Genomic DNA, 16,737 nt, shown 5'->3' with positions numbered 1-16,737 from the left:
CTTTGTTTCTGCAGACACAGCCTAAAAGTCACTTCCCCTTCTTTCCTGAAAGTAGGCACAGCGCCAGTGACTCGGCCAGTTTATCTCTTCTCTCCATACAGCGGAGAATGGAGCAGACGAGAGGCCAGGTAATCCTTCTGTGTCATGGGTGCTTCTGATAATCCCAGTTGTCAAATGCAAACATCTTTGACTGAAACTTCAGACCCAGAATCAGAATTGGGCATCACCTGGGTTTACGATAGAGCCTTTTATAACCAAGTGGTTTTAATTCACTAACAGTGTTCTTACATGACCCCTACTTGGCTTTTATGGTCTATAACTTCTTTTTATTCTTTTTTTTTTTTTTTTGCTGTACGCGGGCCTCTCACTGTTGCGGCCTCTCCCGTTGCGGAGCACAGGCTACGGACACGCAGGCTCAGCGGCCATGGCTCACGGGCCCAGCCGCTCCGCGGCATGTGGGATCTTCCCGGACCAGGACACGAACCCGCGTCCCCTGCATCGGCAGGCGGACTCTCAACCACTGCGCCACCAGGGAAGCCCTGGTCTTTAACTTCTGATGGAGATGGGGAGTAGAATTACACCAGGTGGAGGAAAGCAAGGTTGGTATGTCAGGAAGACCGTTTACTCACTCGGCCCTTCTCCACACACTGGGTCACCATGACGATGTTGTGAACATTCTGTTCCCACGCCATTTTCCAGAAGTCATCCTTGGTGCCGGGAAGAGGTCCCTGAGTAGCGATGTATTCTCTCCTGAAGTTGTTGCCCTGCAATGAATTTACAATGTGGAGAGTCAGAAACAACAGGTCTCTTCACAACTCTAAACAAAGGGTTAGCTCTGTAGATTAGGTGAGATGTAAGTCTCTGCCAGGGCCCTGACTTGAGAAAAAAGATACTAACACGCGTCAAGCCTTGGAAGCAGGAAGGACAAAGGCCGGAACACTGAACTACTGTTAAGAGCCAAGTTGTTTTTTATTAGGTTGTGTTTATTCTTAAAGGCAGTGGAGGACTCAGGCAATAATTTAGATAACACTTCACCCTCAGTTATGAGTGTAAATATATATACTTGTGCGTACGTGCGCGCGCACGTGTGTGTGTGTGTGTGTGTGTGTGTGTATGGACTGTCTGAGGAACTAACATTGATCAGGCTCTTTCCCTATTTAACATAGAAGAGTTTTAGTCATTTCAGGTACTTGACTTTGGGTTGTTGGTAAGAGATACCATGCAAGGGAAACTTAAGGGAAGAGAACGCACTGTTTATTGAGCATCCACTCTATAACATGTTGTGGGTCAGGATTTTCACAGATCTTATTTAATTGTAACCACAACTCTATGAGCTAGGATATTTTCACCCACACATCCTGCACTCCAGCAGTGCGGAATTACTTGCAGATCCCAGTAAAAGCTCTTTCTCTCTTTGCCTCTCCTCAGGGCCTCTACGCTGTGTCACCTCTGCCGCCCCCATCCCCGCTCTACCCACTGCCTCTCGTCTGGTGAATCCTTATTTATCCTCCAAGTCTCAGCATGGTGCCTGCTCTGCTGAGCTTTCCTTTATCTTTCTTTCTGTTGGAGGATATTGTCCCAGAAGCTCCTGCAGCAACCTATAGCCTCTCGCTACTCAGAGAGTGGTCCTCAGACCAGTGGCACAGGGATCATCTGGGAACCTGTTAGAAATACGGAATCCCAGGTCCCACCCCTGTCCTGCTGAATCAGAAGCCGCATTTTTTTTTTTTTTTGGCCGTGACGTGCAGCATGTGGGATCTTAGTTCCCCAACCAGGGATCAAACCCGTGCCCCCTGCAGTGGAAGCACAGAGTCTTAACCACTGGACCGCCAGGGAAGTCCCGTCAGAAGCTTCATTTTAACAAGACCCGCAGATCATGTGGATATATGTTAATGTCGGAGAAGCACCATTCTAGCCTGTCAAGGGCATCGCCCACCTTGTCATTTCCTGATGCCACAACTCTGCTGAGAGTTCCCTGAGGGTTAGGATTCCATCTGACCCTCTCCTTGTACACAGCTCAGAGTCTGACTTACAGTTAGCACTTTACTATATAGTGTTTATGGAGTGAATGGAGGATTATTTGAGGTAAATATTATCCTCACTTTTTTTGGAAAAGGAAATGGAGGCCCAAAGAATTGACATAACTTGCCCGAGGTCCTAGAGTCAGCAAGGGGCAGAGATGGGATTCAAACAGGGTCTGTCTGACCTTAAAGCTTTTTTCCACCGTAGGTGCTGTAGGAAGCTGGCGAAATGCTAGCCAGAATCTGAGCCCAGAGGTTTGACACAACCTTTGAGTTGTGTCTGTGGTTTTCAAAAATCCACATAACTTTGAATCAGCTTCCCTAGCTAGGCAGCCTTAGCCGTGGAGGTCTAGCTTCCTCAGGGAGCTCTAATCTTGACTAAGGGCTGCAGAGCGAAAATGACCTTTGAAAATGCCTCCTGGGCTCATTATAATCATATGTGACTATAGCCATTTTGAAAACTGGGCCTTAGCAGTGATTGAATAGGACAGCCTGTGTTTTACGGCAATCAGACATATCTTTTTTTCTTTTTTTCTCTAAAACTGACATGTTTCCAGACCTAAGAACGGTGGGAGCATGCTGGAGGAGGGTTGTCTCCAGCATAGCCACCCGTCAAAGCTTCATCCCAGTTACCATGGCCCCGTGGTTGGTTCACTTACAGGGATGTAGCTGGCATTAATATAGTCAGAGCACGGGTCATCATCCACATGGGACAGCTTCACTCGAGAGGCATCATCTGCAAGGAAATTTATTGACAGAGATTTGTCAGCGAGTCATGGTGGTTCCCCTACTGTTTACAGAATGCTTGGTATTTGATGTGCGTGAGCTCTGACCCCCCTGACAGCCCCACAGGGGAGGTATTCTCATCTCCATTTTGCAGATGAGGCTTAGACAGGATCACTCACTTGCCTCTGGTGGCACAGGTGGCCCAGAAACACACAAGCAGACGAGCCAAATGCTCTCTGAAGCCCCCTCTGTGCTTTCCTTTGTAATACCATATCATTTGCCCGATGGAGTGGCCAGCTCCCTTTCACTGCTAGAATGAATACAATCCAGAAAAACTACCTTCTGTTGCTTCACCTAATTGGGTAAGGGTAACATATAAATATACGTACATACATAAATAAACAAACAAACAAAAATATATATAAAATTGCTAACTACAGACTTTAAGTAAACCCAGCTTGGCCCTTATTGTTAACCCTGTTACTGCTCTTAGGCCTCTATAAGGAGAAGCATTAGGACCACATGGTGAAGTGTCAACAGCATAAGAGGCCTCTCAGAGCCGGAATCTCAGCTGGTTGTTATCTCCCTGGAGGGAAGTGCAATAACATACAGGTCATTTCTTTTTAAAGACTTTCAGAGCCTCTGATCTCCCATATCCAGCTATACCATATTGCTTTGCCCCATTTTACTCGTGGAAAAGAGAAAAAATGGCTAGAGGAAGACAGTATTACAAATTTCAACACAAAACTTACAGGGCAATATATTGTTGTATCGATTTTTCCCTCTATTCTCTGGCAAGAGTGCAATGTCACATGATTGGTTTCGACCCACGTCTTTTAGGTCCTGTTAGGTCAAAAATAAGTTTGCAGGTGAAGAATGTGAGATAGAAAAGGGCAAATCAGACAGTCCCTGAGATACATAATCCTATAACCATATGTTACACTAGCTGCATTTGTGGAATGTCTCCTATCCAACCTCTGTGCATCAGCTCTGATCCCCACGAGAGCCCCACAGGAGGTAGTCTCATCTCCATTTTACAGATGAGGCTCAGACAGGATAATTCACTTGCCCCAGGTCACACAGGTGGCAAAGCTGGGAACTGAATCCAAAGCCTGGGCACTTTTCACCAAACCACATTGTCTCCCAGGCCAGCAAAAAGCCAGCTTAAATAACTGACAGCAATCTGTATAAAACAAACGCATGAAAGATGCTCAGCATCACTAATCATTAGAGAAATGCGAATCAAAACCACAATGAGGTATCAGCTCACAGCGGTCAGAATGGCCAGCATCAAAAAATCTACAAACGATAAATGCTGGAGAGGGTGTGGAGAAAAGGGAACCTCCTGCACTGTTGGTGGGAATGTAAATTGATACAGCCACTATGGAGAACAGTATGGAGGTTCTGTTCTGTTTTTTAGTTAAAAAACTAAAAATAGAATTACCATACGACCCAGCAATCCCACTACTAGGCATATACCCTGAGAAAACCATAATTCAAAAAGAGTCATGTACCACAATGTTCATTGCATCTCTATTTACAATAGCCAGACATGGAAGCAACCTAAATGCCCATCAACAGATGAATGGATAAAGAAGATGTGGCACATATATACAATGGAATATTACTCAGCCATAAAAAGAAACGAAATTGAGTTATTTGTAGTGAGGTGGATGGACCTAGAGTCTGTCATACAGAGTGAAGTAAGTCAGAAAGAGAAAAACAAATACCTACGCTAAAACGTATATATGGAATCTAAAAAAAAAAAAAGGTTCTGATGGACCTAGGGGCAGGACAGGAATAAAGACACAGATGTACAGAATGGACGTGAGGACATGGGGAGGGGGAAAGGTAAGCTGGGACGAAGTGAGAGAGTGGCATGGACACATATACACTACCAAATGTAAAATAGATAGCTAGTGGGAAGCAGCCGCATAGCACAGGGAGATCAGCTCGGTGCTTTGTGACCACCTAGAGGGGTGGGATAGGGAGGGTGGGAGGGAGGCACAAGAGGGAGGGGATATGGGGATATATGTATACATATAGCTGATTCACTTGGTTATACAGCAGAAACTAACACAACATTGTAAAGCAATTATACTCCAATAAAGATGTTAAAAAAAAAACAACTGACAGCATTGGTTTGCATTTGAAGTTTGTCAATTCTTTCTTACCATCTGGTCTGGGTAGTGCTTTGTCTGCTATACTATTCCAGAGATCAAAATGGCCTCTGAGACTAGGTGGTATATTGTGCAGGGAATGGATTCAGGCACAAAAGAATGCTCAGCTGAGACCTTAAGTGCCAACCTAACTCCTGAGCCCAATCAGCCTGTGATTCCACGGTGAAGGCTTGGAGGGAAATCCTGCTAAGGACCAGGGGTGCCAAAGCATCACTGCCTCTGAGCTGTACCTCGTATTCCTTGGATAGAAGGTAGTTGGAGTCGGCCTGCAGCTTCATGAAGTGTCCTTCAAACTGATTTACTTTTATGGGGCTATAGTTAAAAACATAATAGAAGGAAAAGAAAATTACTGAAGAACAGGGAAAATGCCATACCCAGCCCCAGTTACATTTCAAAAGCAGATAATACAGTAACTAATGAGTTCTCTCTCTTACCAAGAAGTCTTCCGGTTACTGTGAAGAAAAGCCAAAAGGAGAAAGATCTCATTAGCAAATGTCATGTAATACAGTCAACTCATCCTTCAATAAATGAAGTGAAGGAAAACGTGCTCACCCTTTCTGGCCCAGGTTCAAGTGGACAGACAGTGGTCGATCCCGACGAATACTCAGGCGGGCAGAGGGCCTTTCTCGACCATGGCTGAAACCCAAGGGAGAGGACTTATATTCTGATTATGAAATAATTTAAACAAATGTCTCCATTTATGGTAAGGCTGTGCATGTTGGTGCAAATATGGATTTTTCAGTACGTGTATACTTTACACTCAGCCAACATCCCTTTGAGGGAGGGAAAAGTGAGGGAGCACATAAAGAAGAAATAGATTTTTCCCACTCGGAAACCATCCTGCAATAGCTGGAGATTTGTCTTCTGGTTTTTGGCTACAGGTCATAATCACTTCCCACACTCTCAGTAAAGCTTTCTATAAACACACACACACACAGAGTAAACCTTAGAGGCAAGACACGACTGGAAGAGAGAGGACGTGCCAAAGAAAAGAAATTCCCTACGAGAAGAGGGCATGGCACTGGGGTCACATGCTGTTTAGTTCTTTTTCGTCCCTTCTTAAGTTAGCATGGCAGATATGAGCCACAAAATGGAGATGTCAACCATACTTTTCAGCATATTTCAGAAAAGTATTCGGGCACACAATTTGCAGACATCTCTGTCTTCGGGAGGTAACTGAACCACACACACGATTTTTTTTTCCTGTGCCAAAGGAGCTATTTCACATCCAAATGAGGCTACAGATGGCCCCTCAGTCATTTGGTGAGGGCAAGACTCAGCAGTGGTTATGTAGAGAGGCTGAAAAAAGTGAGTCATGGTTTTAGGGTTTGATTCTTGTTTTTCTGAACAAACAAAGGTGATTTAACCTGGAGAAATTAAATGATTTTCCCCTCCTTACTTTTCAGGCTAAAGAGCATTTTCAGTTGCATCTTTAAAATTGTGGACCCAATTGCCAAAGGGATCTTTGTACTCACCTGGCTTTCTGTCTGCAGATTAATAAGGCAACAACAGCTACCAGCATGCCAATTAAGAACAGACCAGCACTCACACCTTCAATAACTCCAAACAAAGGCTCTACAATAATCCAGAGGGCAACAACAAACCCAGGTGGGAAAATTAGTGTTAAAGAACCAGTAAGATAGCTATTGGAACCCTATCTCCCTAGGAACGTTATTACAGAAGGATTCAAACGATGGCCACACTAATGCATTTACTATCGAAAGGCTAGGCGGTACGCAGCTGAACAGATGAGACATTGGCTACTACCAAGTGACAGCAGGTTGGTCATTATACTTTTGGAGTCAATGGTGTTCAGCTTATAAAGGAATTTGGGACTTCATCTATGCTTGTATGTAAAGCTTTGGGGCACTTGAGATAAAGGCCAGCAGTTTGCCACCAAGGTAAAGATGCTATTTCACTTGTATGAAACGTGTTTTACAGCATCTGGGACATTGGCAAATCCAGTGAATGGCTCAGAATTATTTTAATGAAATGCCATTTTTATTATCTGGTTCGATACTGCCACTGGGAGTTTATGAACAGGTGGCCCATTTTAAAAACAGTCTATTGAAATATAATGCATATGCCATACTATTCACCAATTTAAACCGCGCAATTCAATTATTTTACATTCAATTTTATAACATTTTCATCACCCCCCTAAAAGAATCCCCAATGCCCCTTAGCAGTCATTCTTCATTCCCTCTCCCTAGACCCTGGCAACCACTAATCTACTTTGCCTTCATAGATTTGCCTATTCTGGACAATAAATTGAGTAATAAATATGTGCTTTGTTTGTGATTGGCTTCTTTCACTTAGCATGTTTTCAAGGTTCATCCATGTTGTGGCATGTATCAGTATTTCATTCCTTTTTATGCTGAATAATATTCCACTGTGTGGATATATCACATTTTGTTTATCCATTCAGCCATTGATGGACATTTGGGTTCTTTCTATTTTTTTGGTTATTATGAATAAAGCTGCTATGAATCTCCATATACGAGTTTTTATTTTAATTTCTCTTGGGTATACACTTAGGAGTGGAATTGCTGGGTCACAGGGTAACTCTAGGTTTAATATTTTGAGAAACTGCAAAACTGTTTTCCAAAGAAGTTACACCATTTTGTTGATACATTCTACAAGCAATGTATAAGGGTTCAGATTTCTCCATATCCTTACTAACGCTTGTTATTGTCTTTTTGATGATAGCCATTCTAGTGGGTGTGAAGTAGTATTTTATTGTGGTTATGATTTGCATTTCCCTAATGTCTAATGATGTTGAGCATCTTTCCATGTGCTTATCGGACATTTATGTATTGTCTTTGGCGAAATGTCTATTCACATCCTTTACCCATTTTTAAATTGTGTTGTCTTTTTATTATTGAGTTGTAAGTGTTCTGTATGTTCTGGATACTTGACCTTTATCAGATATATGATTTGCAAATAGTTTCTCCCATTCTGTGGGTTGTCTTTTCACTTTCTTTATGGTGTCCTTTGAAGCACAAGAGTTTTGAATTTTAATTAAGTCCCATTTACCTAGTTTGTTGTTGTTGCTGCTTGTGCTTTTGGTATCATAGCTAAGAAACCATTTCCTAAGTCGAGGTCACAAAGATTTACTCCTGTTTTCTTTTAAAAGTTTGATCATTTTAGCTCTTACATTTAGGTCTGTGGAGTAGTCCATTTCTGAAGTTGCATTTTAAGCCCTTGGATTTGTTTATTCAATGTGCTTTTCAAGACTTACCAAATCAACACAGTCATGTTTCTTTTACTGTGGTTAATATTCTTTTTCGGATATATGTTTACTATCTTCCTTTATTGGACTACATACAATTTTTGTTGTATAACAATAATTTAAATAGGGAAGAATTGTGTTTACAAATCCCTTACTTAACATTAAATTATAAGCAAACACATCTAAATCCTCCTGTGTTCTGATCCCTTTTTGGTTTGAAAAGTGGGAGATTATCCCTATATTTGGCATTAATAGATGGCAGTGTTTGTGAGGCTGAGTCATCTTTTGTCCTACAGCATGAGAGACTGTTTTAGCTACAAAGAAGAACTTCCTGAGACCAAGCATTGTGGAAGGCTGGGTACAGGGAAAGGCTGGGCAGATAATGGTATCAAAGAACAATGTGCAAAAAAATAAAGCCATTCTCAGCATGTTGGAAATATTCTGAATCCGAGCAGTGCAGAGGTTAAGAGGTCAGGCAGAAAGGGCCAGAATTGCAGCTCTGCTATCTTGGGCGAGTTACATAAACTCTTGGTATCTCAAATCCTCACCTTTAAAATGGGGATGATAATAGGATCTACCTCAAAAGGTGGTAGTGAGGATCAGGTATATTCTAAGCACAATGCTTAAAACTGCTACTCCACAGGATGAAAAGTAAAATTAGCGACTATTATTACTCAGGCTTTCCCTCTAACATAAATTTATGTAAAGCCAAGTTAACATTTTGTATCATGTAAAAGCAACGTATAATAAACAAAAGGAAAAAAGTCACCTGTAATCCCACTACTCTGAGATATTCATCATTAATACTCTGGTGTTTTTTCCTTCTAGTCTTTTTTTCCTATGCATTTCTATGTATATATTTCATATACACATTCCCACTAACGACTTGAAAGCCTTTTGTACCTACTTCTGTTTTGGCCTGTGCAAGCTCTTGATCTGAATGTTTTTTTAAAAAATTCATGTTTAATAGGAAAAAAAATCTGGTATTTCTTTCTACCTTCTTTACACGATTAATCCCCTTTCAGTCCATTCTGCTACAGAAGTTGTGAAATTCCTCTAATCCACATCAATCCATGATCATATAAAGATTAAAATCCAAGCAAAAATAAATGTTCCCCTTACCACCATCAGCCAAGTCCCCAGATCTCCCCACTAGAGGCTCTTGTAGGTGACATGGTGTTTGGCAGACTATGTAAAGTCGATGGAAAGGTTAGCCTTACCTGACTCAGTGGTGATGGGCAAAGAGAAAAATGTGTCTGAATAGAGTGGCTTTGTGAATTCCTTCAGGTCCTCATCAAATAGCTGGGTAAAAGCCCGAATGCTGATTCTGAAAAGAAAACCAATTTATTTAAGTACAAATTAGTGACTCACCGCAGTAGGGTCAAGGAGAAACAGGGTGGTCACCTGGTCAATATGTATGTAGGGTAGGGTATGAATTATGAAATCAGATAGCCCTGGGTTCGTGCATTCATGCATTCATTCATTTATTCATCAAATATTTATTGAGCCCCTACTGTGTGCCAGTACCTGTCCAGGAGCTGGATATACTGCAAAGAATAAGTCCCTATCACCTCGAGGTTTACATTCTTGAATGTAAAACTAAGCTTAGTAGGCTGAAGTCATAGGGCGATATGGGAACAAAAAATCACTTTCTAACATCTAGAGTATGAGCTGCCTCATAGGTAGTGAGCTTCCAGTCATTGAGGGTGTGTAAGCAGAGACTGGAGAACCAGCTCTCAGGGAATCTGTAGGACAGCAGCCCTGCACTAAGTTATAGATTGGCTTGGGTGACCTCTTCAGTATGTTCTATCCTGAAGTTTCCTAGACTATAGGTTTACTGAGAGTATGAGGATCAGTTTATATGGGAAAACTTTTTCTAGGGTTAATTTAAATTGTAGGAAAAGTAATGGACGATTCTTTTTTCCTTAAAAAAAAAATCTAGATTTGCTCAACCCAAAAGTATCTGGGCACATCCTGTAATAATGCTGAAGCAGTACCAACATTAGTACCAGCCAGGACAAATTGTTCCGACCTTTTGCCCTCTCCTTCTCACTCATGCCCAGGTCCAGGTATCATCTTCAAGCTGATACTCATCAATTTCCATCTCTAAAAAAACCTTCCAAGTCAAAAGTTGTACTTCCAGGAATAACAGACTGTTGATGGAGGTATTGTGCAATGTCCCCAAAGGGTAACAAGCAGTCAACACACATTAAGTGGGAGGGGAGGAGTTGGTGTGTGTTGCTAATGTATTATACCTTTGGACATTGAAAGGAGTCTCTCCCATGAAAAGAGTTTCTTTTACAACCCTCAGAATGGGAGAAAATATTTGCAAACGAAGGAACTGTCAAAGGATTAATCTCCAAAATGTACAAGCAGCTCATGCAGCTCAATATCAAAAAAACAAACAACCCCATCCAAAAATGGGCAGAAGACCTAAATAGACACTTCTCCAGAGAAGATATACAGATTGCCAACAAACACATGAAAGGATGCTCAACATCTCTAATCATTAGAGAAATGCAAATCAAAACTTCAGTGAGGTATCACCTCACACCAGTCTGAATGCCCATCATAAAAAAACCTACAAACAGGGCTTCCCTGGTGGTGCAGTGGTTAAGAATCCGCCTGCCAATGCAGGGGACACGGGTTTGAGCCCTGGTCCGGGAAGATCCCACGTGCCGCGGGGACTGGGCCCGTGAGCCACAACTGCTGAGCCTGCGCATCTGGAGCCTGCGCTCCGCAACGAGAGGCTGCGACGGTGAGAGGGCCGCGCACCGCGATGAAGAGTGGGCCCTGCTCGCCGCAACTAGAGAAAGCCCTCGCATAGAAACGAAGACCCAACACAGCCAAAAATAAATAAATAAATAAATAAATTTATTTAAAAAAAAAAAACAGAAAACCTACAAACAGTAAATGCTGGAGAGGGTGTGGAGAAAGGGAACCCTTTTGCACTGTTGGTGGGAATGTAAATTGATACAGCCACTATGGAGAACAGTATGGAGGTTCCTTAAAAAACTAAGAGTAGAACTACCATACGACACAGCAATCCACTACTGGGCATATACCCTGAGAAAACCATAATTCAAAAAGAGACATGTACCACAACGTTCATTGCAGCGCTATTTACAATAGCCAGGACATGGAAGCAACCTAAATGTCCATGAACAGATGAATGGATAAAGAAGATGTGGCACATATATACAATGGAATATTACTCAGCCATAAAAAGAAACGAAATTGAGTTATTTGTAGTGAGGTGGATGGACCTAGAGACTGTCCTACAGAGTGAAGTAAGTCAGAAAGAGAAAAAGAAATACTGTATGCTAACACATATATATGGAACTTAAAAAAAAAAAAGGTTCTGAAGAACCTAGGGGCAGGACAGGAATAAAGATGCAGACATAGAGAATGGACTTGAGAACACGGGGAGAGGGAATGGTAAGCTGGGACGAAGTGAGAGAGTGGCATGGACATATATACACTACCAAATGTAAAATAGATAGCTAGTGGGAAGCAGCCGCATAGCACAGGGAGATCAGCTTGGTGCTTTGTGACCACCTAGAGGGGTGGGATAGGGAGGGTGGGAGGGAGATGCAAGAGGGAGGAGATATGGGATGTATGTATATGTATAGCTGATTCACTTTGTTATGCAGCAGAATCTAACACACCATTGTAAAGCAATTATACTCCAATAAAGATGTTAAAAACAGTTTCTTTTATTTGTATAGTGATTTGTAAGTGTGAAGAACTTTTATAAATATGATTCTATTTGACCATCTCCAACCTCTCCAGTATAAGAAGGTTATGATATTATTTCACAGATTTGGAACCTGAAGCTTGGGGAGATTCCATTTCTCACTCAAGATCATAGAGAAAGCTGGTAAAAGAGAACCAAACTCAGGACTTTCTGACTCGTAGTCCAATTCTCTTTCTCTTATTTCCTCTTGGCTTAGTTTTGGTTTAACAGCAGTGACTTCTGTTGGAGGGGTGGCAAAAAGGGCCTGGGCTAGGAAGCATAGGGCTTGAGGTCTAGCTCTCACTGTCACTGATTAGGTGAATGGTCCCCAAAGTTCTTTATGCCTCAGTTTTCTCAACTGTGAAAATAAAAGCATTGGGTATAACAACCTTGACAGGTCCTGCTCTGGAATTCTGGGATTCGTAGGTGCAAACGCAAAGTACAAAATGGATGCAGATGAATAAGGTCCTTTAGGAACCCTGGAAGGAGATAATGACTTACTGTAGGCTTGGCTTAAAACTAGCAGGTCCACAGGAACTCTGCCCTTAAACCCTTCCAGTAATGGACACCACAACCACATCTCCTAACCCAGCAATTAGCACCTATTCAGAATCCTGTCCCATCCTATCTTCCTGCTTTTGTCTTCCCCACTACCCCTCTACACGACCCCCACTTTCAAATGGGAGTATTTGCTCTTCTCTAAACAATCTGTGTATTTCTGCCTCTGCACTGTGAATCTCCTCTTGCCTCTATCTCCATAGTTTCAAATTCTTCCCTACTTTTCAGCGCCCAGCCAAAATGATACCTCCTTCAAGAAGCCTTTTGAAACTTCATAGCATTTATTTACCTATACCCCTCTTATGTCCTTCAACATCTCTGCCCATATTTTACAGACATGTCTTCTGTTTATGTATATAAGATTATTTTAATGAACTGATATCTGATAGTAAGTTTTTCAACTTTAAATGTGTCCCAAATCAGAATTCTATAGCACAAAGTTACAGATCATGTGGTTCAATTTCCTTCATTTGAGGAAAATGAGGTCAAGAGAAGCTGAAACCTGATCGTGGTCACATTGCTATTCTATTTAGAATAGAAACAAAAACAGATCAGCACTTCCCCAACCACCAAACTGCTTCTCACCCATCATGATCCGCCCATTCTCCTCCCATATGGAACAACGCTAATTATATACCCGGATAGTAGGAACCCAACAATGAACGGAAACACATTATACATTCGTTGACATAATAAACTTGCGTATCAGCTAAACCTAGCATTTCTCATTTCTTTTCAGTCCTAATTTTTCTTTTTCCATGTTCCTTCCTGTCTACCTATTCTCTCTGAAGAAAAAGATGCCTGAGAGCATTGAGGGTCACCATGGTGATTATCGTCGTGAGACAGGCAGAATTCTGCCTGCACAGAGCCTGGGTTCAGCAGCTGCCACACGGGGGTCACTCAGCGTGCGGTTCTCTGTGCTCGTATCAAGCATCATCTGCCTGGCATGCTGTTCACAGGAGTGAACGAAATGTGGAGAAATAGAGGAAGCTGTGTCCTAGAAAACAAATTAGTGCGGCAGGAGGTGATTAAGCTATAATAAGAATGTGTAACCCTTCATAGAGCATCTTGGCTCATTTCCTTGTTTGTTCATAACACTTAATGGCATCTCTTTTGTGCCCGGTACTTGCCATATTGTTTTGTGACCGATGTCACGTCTGTCTCCCCTATTGGACTGTGAGCTCTTGAAGCCTAGTGAAGAGGGTAGGCTATTAAACAAAGGGCTAAAAACCACTGCTAACTGCAGGATTAGAGGGGTGTAGAGACTGGGTGCTGTGGAAATGTAGCTGAGGGCCCTACTGCCCAGCTGTGGGTTAACAGGGGTGGCGCGGGTTGGTTGCAGGTTGAGCTGGCCTTTAAAGTGTATGAAGCAATTCACCAGTCAGACGGGAGAGTGGAGGGCATCCCAAATAGAGTGAAAAGGATGTGCAAAGGCTCAGGGGTCTAAGAGAGCCAGATTTAAGGGAACTCAGAGGAACAGGGCAAGGCAAAAGGGCAGAGTGTACTTGGGGCAAATGGTGGGAGACAAAGCTGGCGGGGCAGGCAGGAGGGAGGAGGCGGGGGCTTTGTGTGCCCTGCTCTGGAATCTTCACTTGCTCCTGGAAATGAATGGGAACCACTGAAAGACCTTAATCTAGAAGGGACATGGCTAGGTTTGATCTGTCATCTACATGACTCCTCAGGACAGTCCTGTGATGTTTTGCAGATGAGGAAAGTGAGAATTAGAGACTGAAATGCCATTTACAAGGTTACACAGCTGAAAAGTGGCAGTGCTGGAACTCCACTTGCAGGGCCTCTTCCTAGGACCTTGGCTGCCGTGATGGACAGGAAGGAGTGTGCTGGGAGACTGGGGGCCTGGTCCACACGTGAACTCTCTCTAGCTTCTTGTTCTCTTTCTTTCTTTTTTTTTTTTTTTTGCAGTATGCGGGCCTCTCACTGTTGTGGCCTCTCCCGTTGTGGAGCACAGGCTCTGGACGCGCAGGCTCAGCGGCCATGGCTCACGGGCCTAGCCGCTCCGCGGCATGTGGGATCTTCCCAGACCGGGGCACGAACCCATGTCCCCTGCATCAGCAGGCGGACTCTCAACCACTGCGCCACCAGGGAAGCCCCTTGTTCTCTTTCTTAAACATAGTAATGAGTCATCTTCTCTCCTTCTCTTTCAAAAAGCAAACCAGAAAACAAACAAAAACAGCCTCAACTTTCCAACCCACAAAGAGAAAATAGCCCTTAGGAGACTTTTCCTCAAATTTCCTGGAGCCCAAGTGACCAAGGAGCTGAGGCAACTCTTGATTCTAATAGGAACTAAAGGATCCCGGCGTTCTGATCTCTTTTATATTTCTCCTTTGCTCTGTCTGAGATCTCATCTCCTCCAGGTAGGCTCCTATGGCCTTGTCCTCAAGCAAATATCACTAATAGGTTTGTGTGTGTTTACTTTGGAGGTGCCAATCTTGGCTGTGTGGCAGTAGCACTTTTGTGGTGAGTCCTGGGCAGAGGTAGCTATACAGAGTTCCTGCTCAAAGTGAGTCCTCTGTTTTAGGGCAACTGTTGGCCTGCCTTTGTTGATGCAAGGGAGGGGCTAAGAATGACATGATGCCGTGTCACTGTCTCCTTTTGGAGCTGGCAGAAAAGTTTCTGCTGAAATTCAGGGGTGATACTCAAAATATGCAAGTATTAATAAGACCTGGACACTGCCAACCAGAATGGACACTGGCCCATAGAGAACCTGACTGACTGCCATACTGGCTGGATATCAGCTCTGCCAACACCCAACAGAGAAGGCACATCCTCTGCAGAAGTATTAATCTTGGATGCCTGTGGCCTTATATCCAAGATGGAAGCCTAGGTTCTCTATCTCTTGGGGATCCTGGTTTGGGGGGCTGTGTATGCTTATACCTGCTTTCGGGGAGCATAGTGTAGATGAAGGGCACAGACAATTCCTACAGATGGAAGGGCCTGTTGGCTGTAGTAGTGCTCCCTGGGGCCAAACCAAAGAGCTGCTCCTTTTCATCTGCCATCTTACTGGGAGAAGAGGGTGCTTCCACTCATTCAGGGGCCTTTCCCTTCAAGGGTTCTATCTGGACCAAAGAGCACTTTCGTCTTTTATGCCTTAGAAGGTAAATTCCAGTCCTCACTAAAAGTGGAAGATAAAACCTCATATGTCTTGAGTCTCCCTGAACTCAATCTTTCTATTTGGACATTTTCACAATTGTTAACATGGTAAGTAAATTGTCTGATTCATACTAGAGAAGTTTTAGGAGAAAGGACAATCTATTAAGAACCTTCAATTCTTCACATAACGAATGGGAGCTTTTGCACCATGCGAAAGCCTTCTTTACACATTACCTGTGAATGCAGGCAGGAACACAACTTTTATAAATTACCTAGTAAAATGTAGAGCACTCTTGTAACGCAGGTTATTAATCTACAGGAGCTCGTGTGCATCAGAGGCCCAGATAGCTGAGCGCCCAGTGATGGAGCACGTCCCTTCTAGCAAAATGACGGTAACACATCTAACCTGTAGGCCGTGCGTGGCTTCAGCGGTCCGTCACAGAATTTTTGCTGATTGGGATCACATTTTCCACCCAGGCTCTCCATCTCTGCACCAAGCTTAATGTTAAAACTCTTAGAGTTGCTGTCAGGACTTTCCGCACATTTGCTGGCAAAATAATCAGTCTGGTACACCCGAATGGAGGCATTGTGCCTGTATTCCAGGTAGGAGGGCAGAGGGTGCTGCTGTTCTGGCTTCAGCTCATCACTGCCTGGAGGGAGAAAACCCACAGTGAAGCACTGACTTTCTTGTGACTTCAGTCATGTCTAACCAGGTTTCTGAGGTTACCTCCTCACCCACTATCTCTAGTCATCCCTGGAGTGCAGAACCTGTCATCTCAAAGGATGCTATGAAATTCTCCCAATGAAATTAATTTAATTCACTTTTTCTAAAATAAGCAAAAAATAAAAATAAATAGTGCATATACAAAATTTTATATATGCATATTCATCTACACCGACACACACACACACACACACACACACACACATCACACACACACATACACTATCATTTTTCTAGGAAAGAAAATACATGTGAACGAGAGGGTGGCTCATGTATCAAATGATAATGTGTCCGTAACTCCAGAAAGTTGGACACTCCCCACTGTGAGAGTCAAGCCACTCGAAAAGGTCTCTACCTTGCCAATAACCATTGTAGCTGAGCGAATAAGGAGATCCCTATGACCTGGGAAATGGGGAAGAGATAAGAGCAATCAGGTCTGAGGCCAGAGCAGT

The 16,737-nt window shown here is 43.1% G+C and overlaps 1 protein-coding gene across 4 annotated transcripts in view; it reads right to left on the bottom strand.

The window, feature by feature from the left end:
* PTPRB (protein tyrosine phosphatase receptor type B) overlaps positions 1-16,737 on the bottom strand; it is a 114,123-nt gene that overhangs the window by 15,765 nt on the left and 81,621 nt on the right. For all 4 annotated transcript variants that reach the window (XM_079936692.1, XM_079936693.1, XM_079936694.1 and 1 more), the window contains 9 exons: positions 15,968-16,211; positions 9,380-9,486; positions 6,403-6,502; positions 5,480-5,563; positions 5,362-5,379; positions 5,158-5,239; positions 3,500-3,590; positions 2,681-2,757; positions 630-764 (listed from right to left, as the gene is read on the bottom strand). In XM_079936692.1, coding sequence (XP_079792818.1) covers positions 630-764; positions 2,681-2,757; positions 3,500-3,590; positions 5,158-5,239; positions 5,362-5,379; positions 5,480-5,563; positions 6,403-6,502; positions 9,380-9,486; positions 15,968-16,211 — 938 coding nt within the window. The remainder of the gene's footprint in view (positions 1-629; positions 765-2,680; positions 2,758-3,499; positions 3,591-5,157; positions 5,240-5,361; positions 5,380-5,479; positions 5,564-6,402; positions 6,503-9,379; positions 9,487-15,967; positions 16,212-16,737) is intronic.

This window comes from Stenella coeruleoalba (assembly GCF_951394435.1).
Source record: "Stenella coeruleoalba genome assembly, chromosome: 11".
NCBI lineage: Eukaryota > Metazoa > Chordata > Mammalia > Artiodactyla > Delphinidae > Stenella > Stenella coeruleoalba.
Note: the sequence above shows the minus strand (reverse complement) of the source record. Positions and strands in the feature narration are given on the sequence as shown.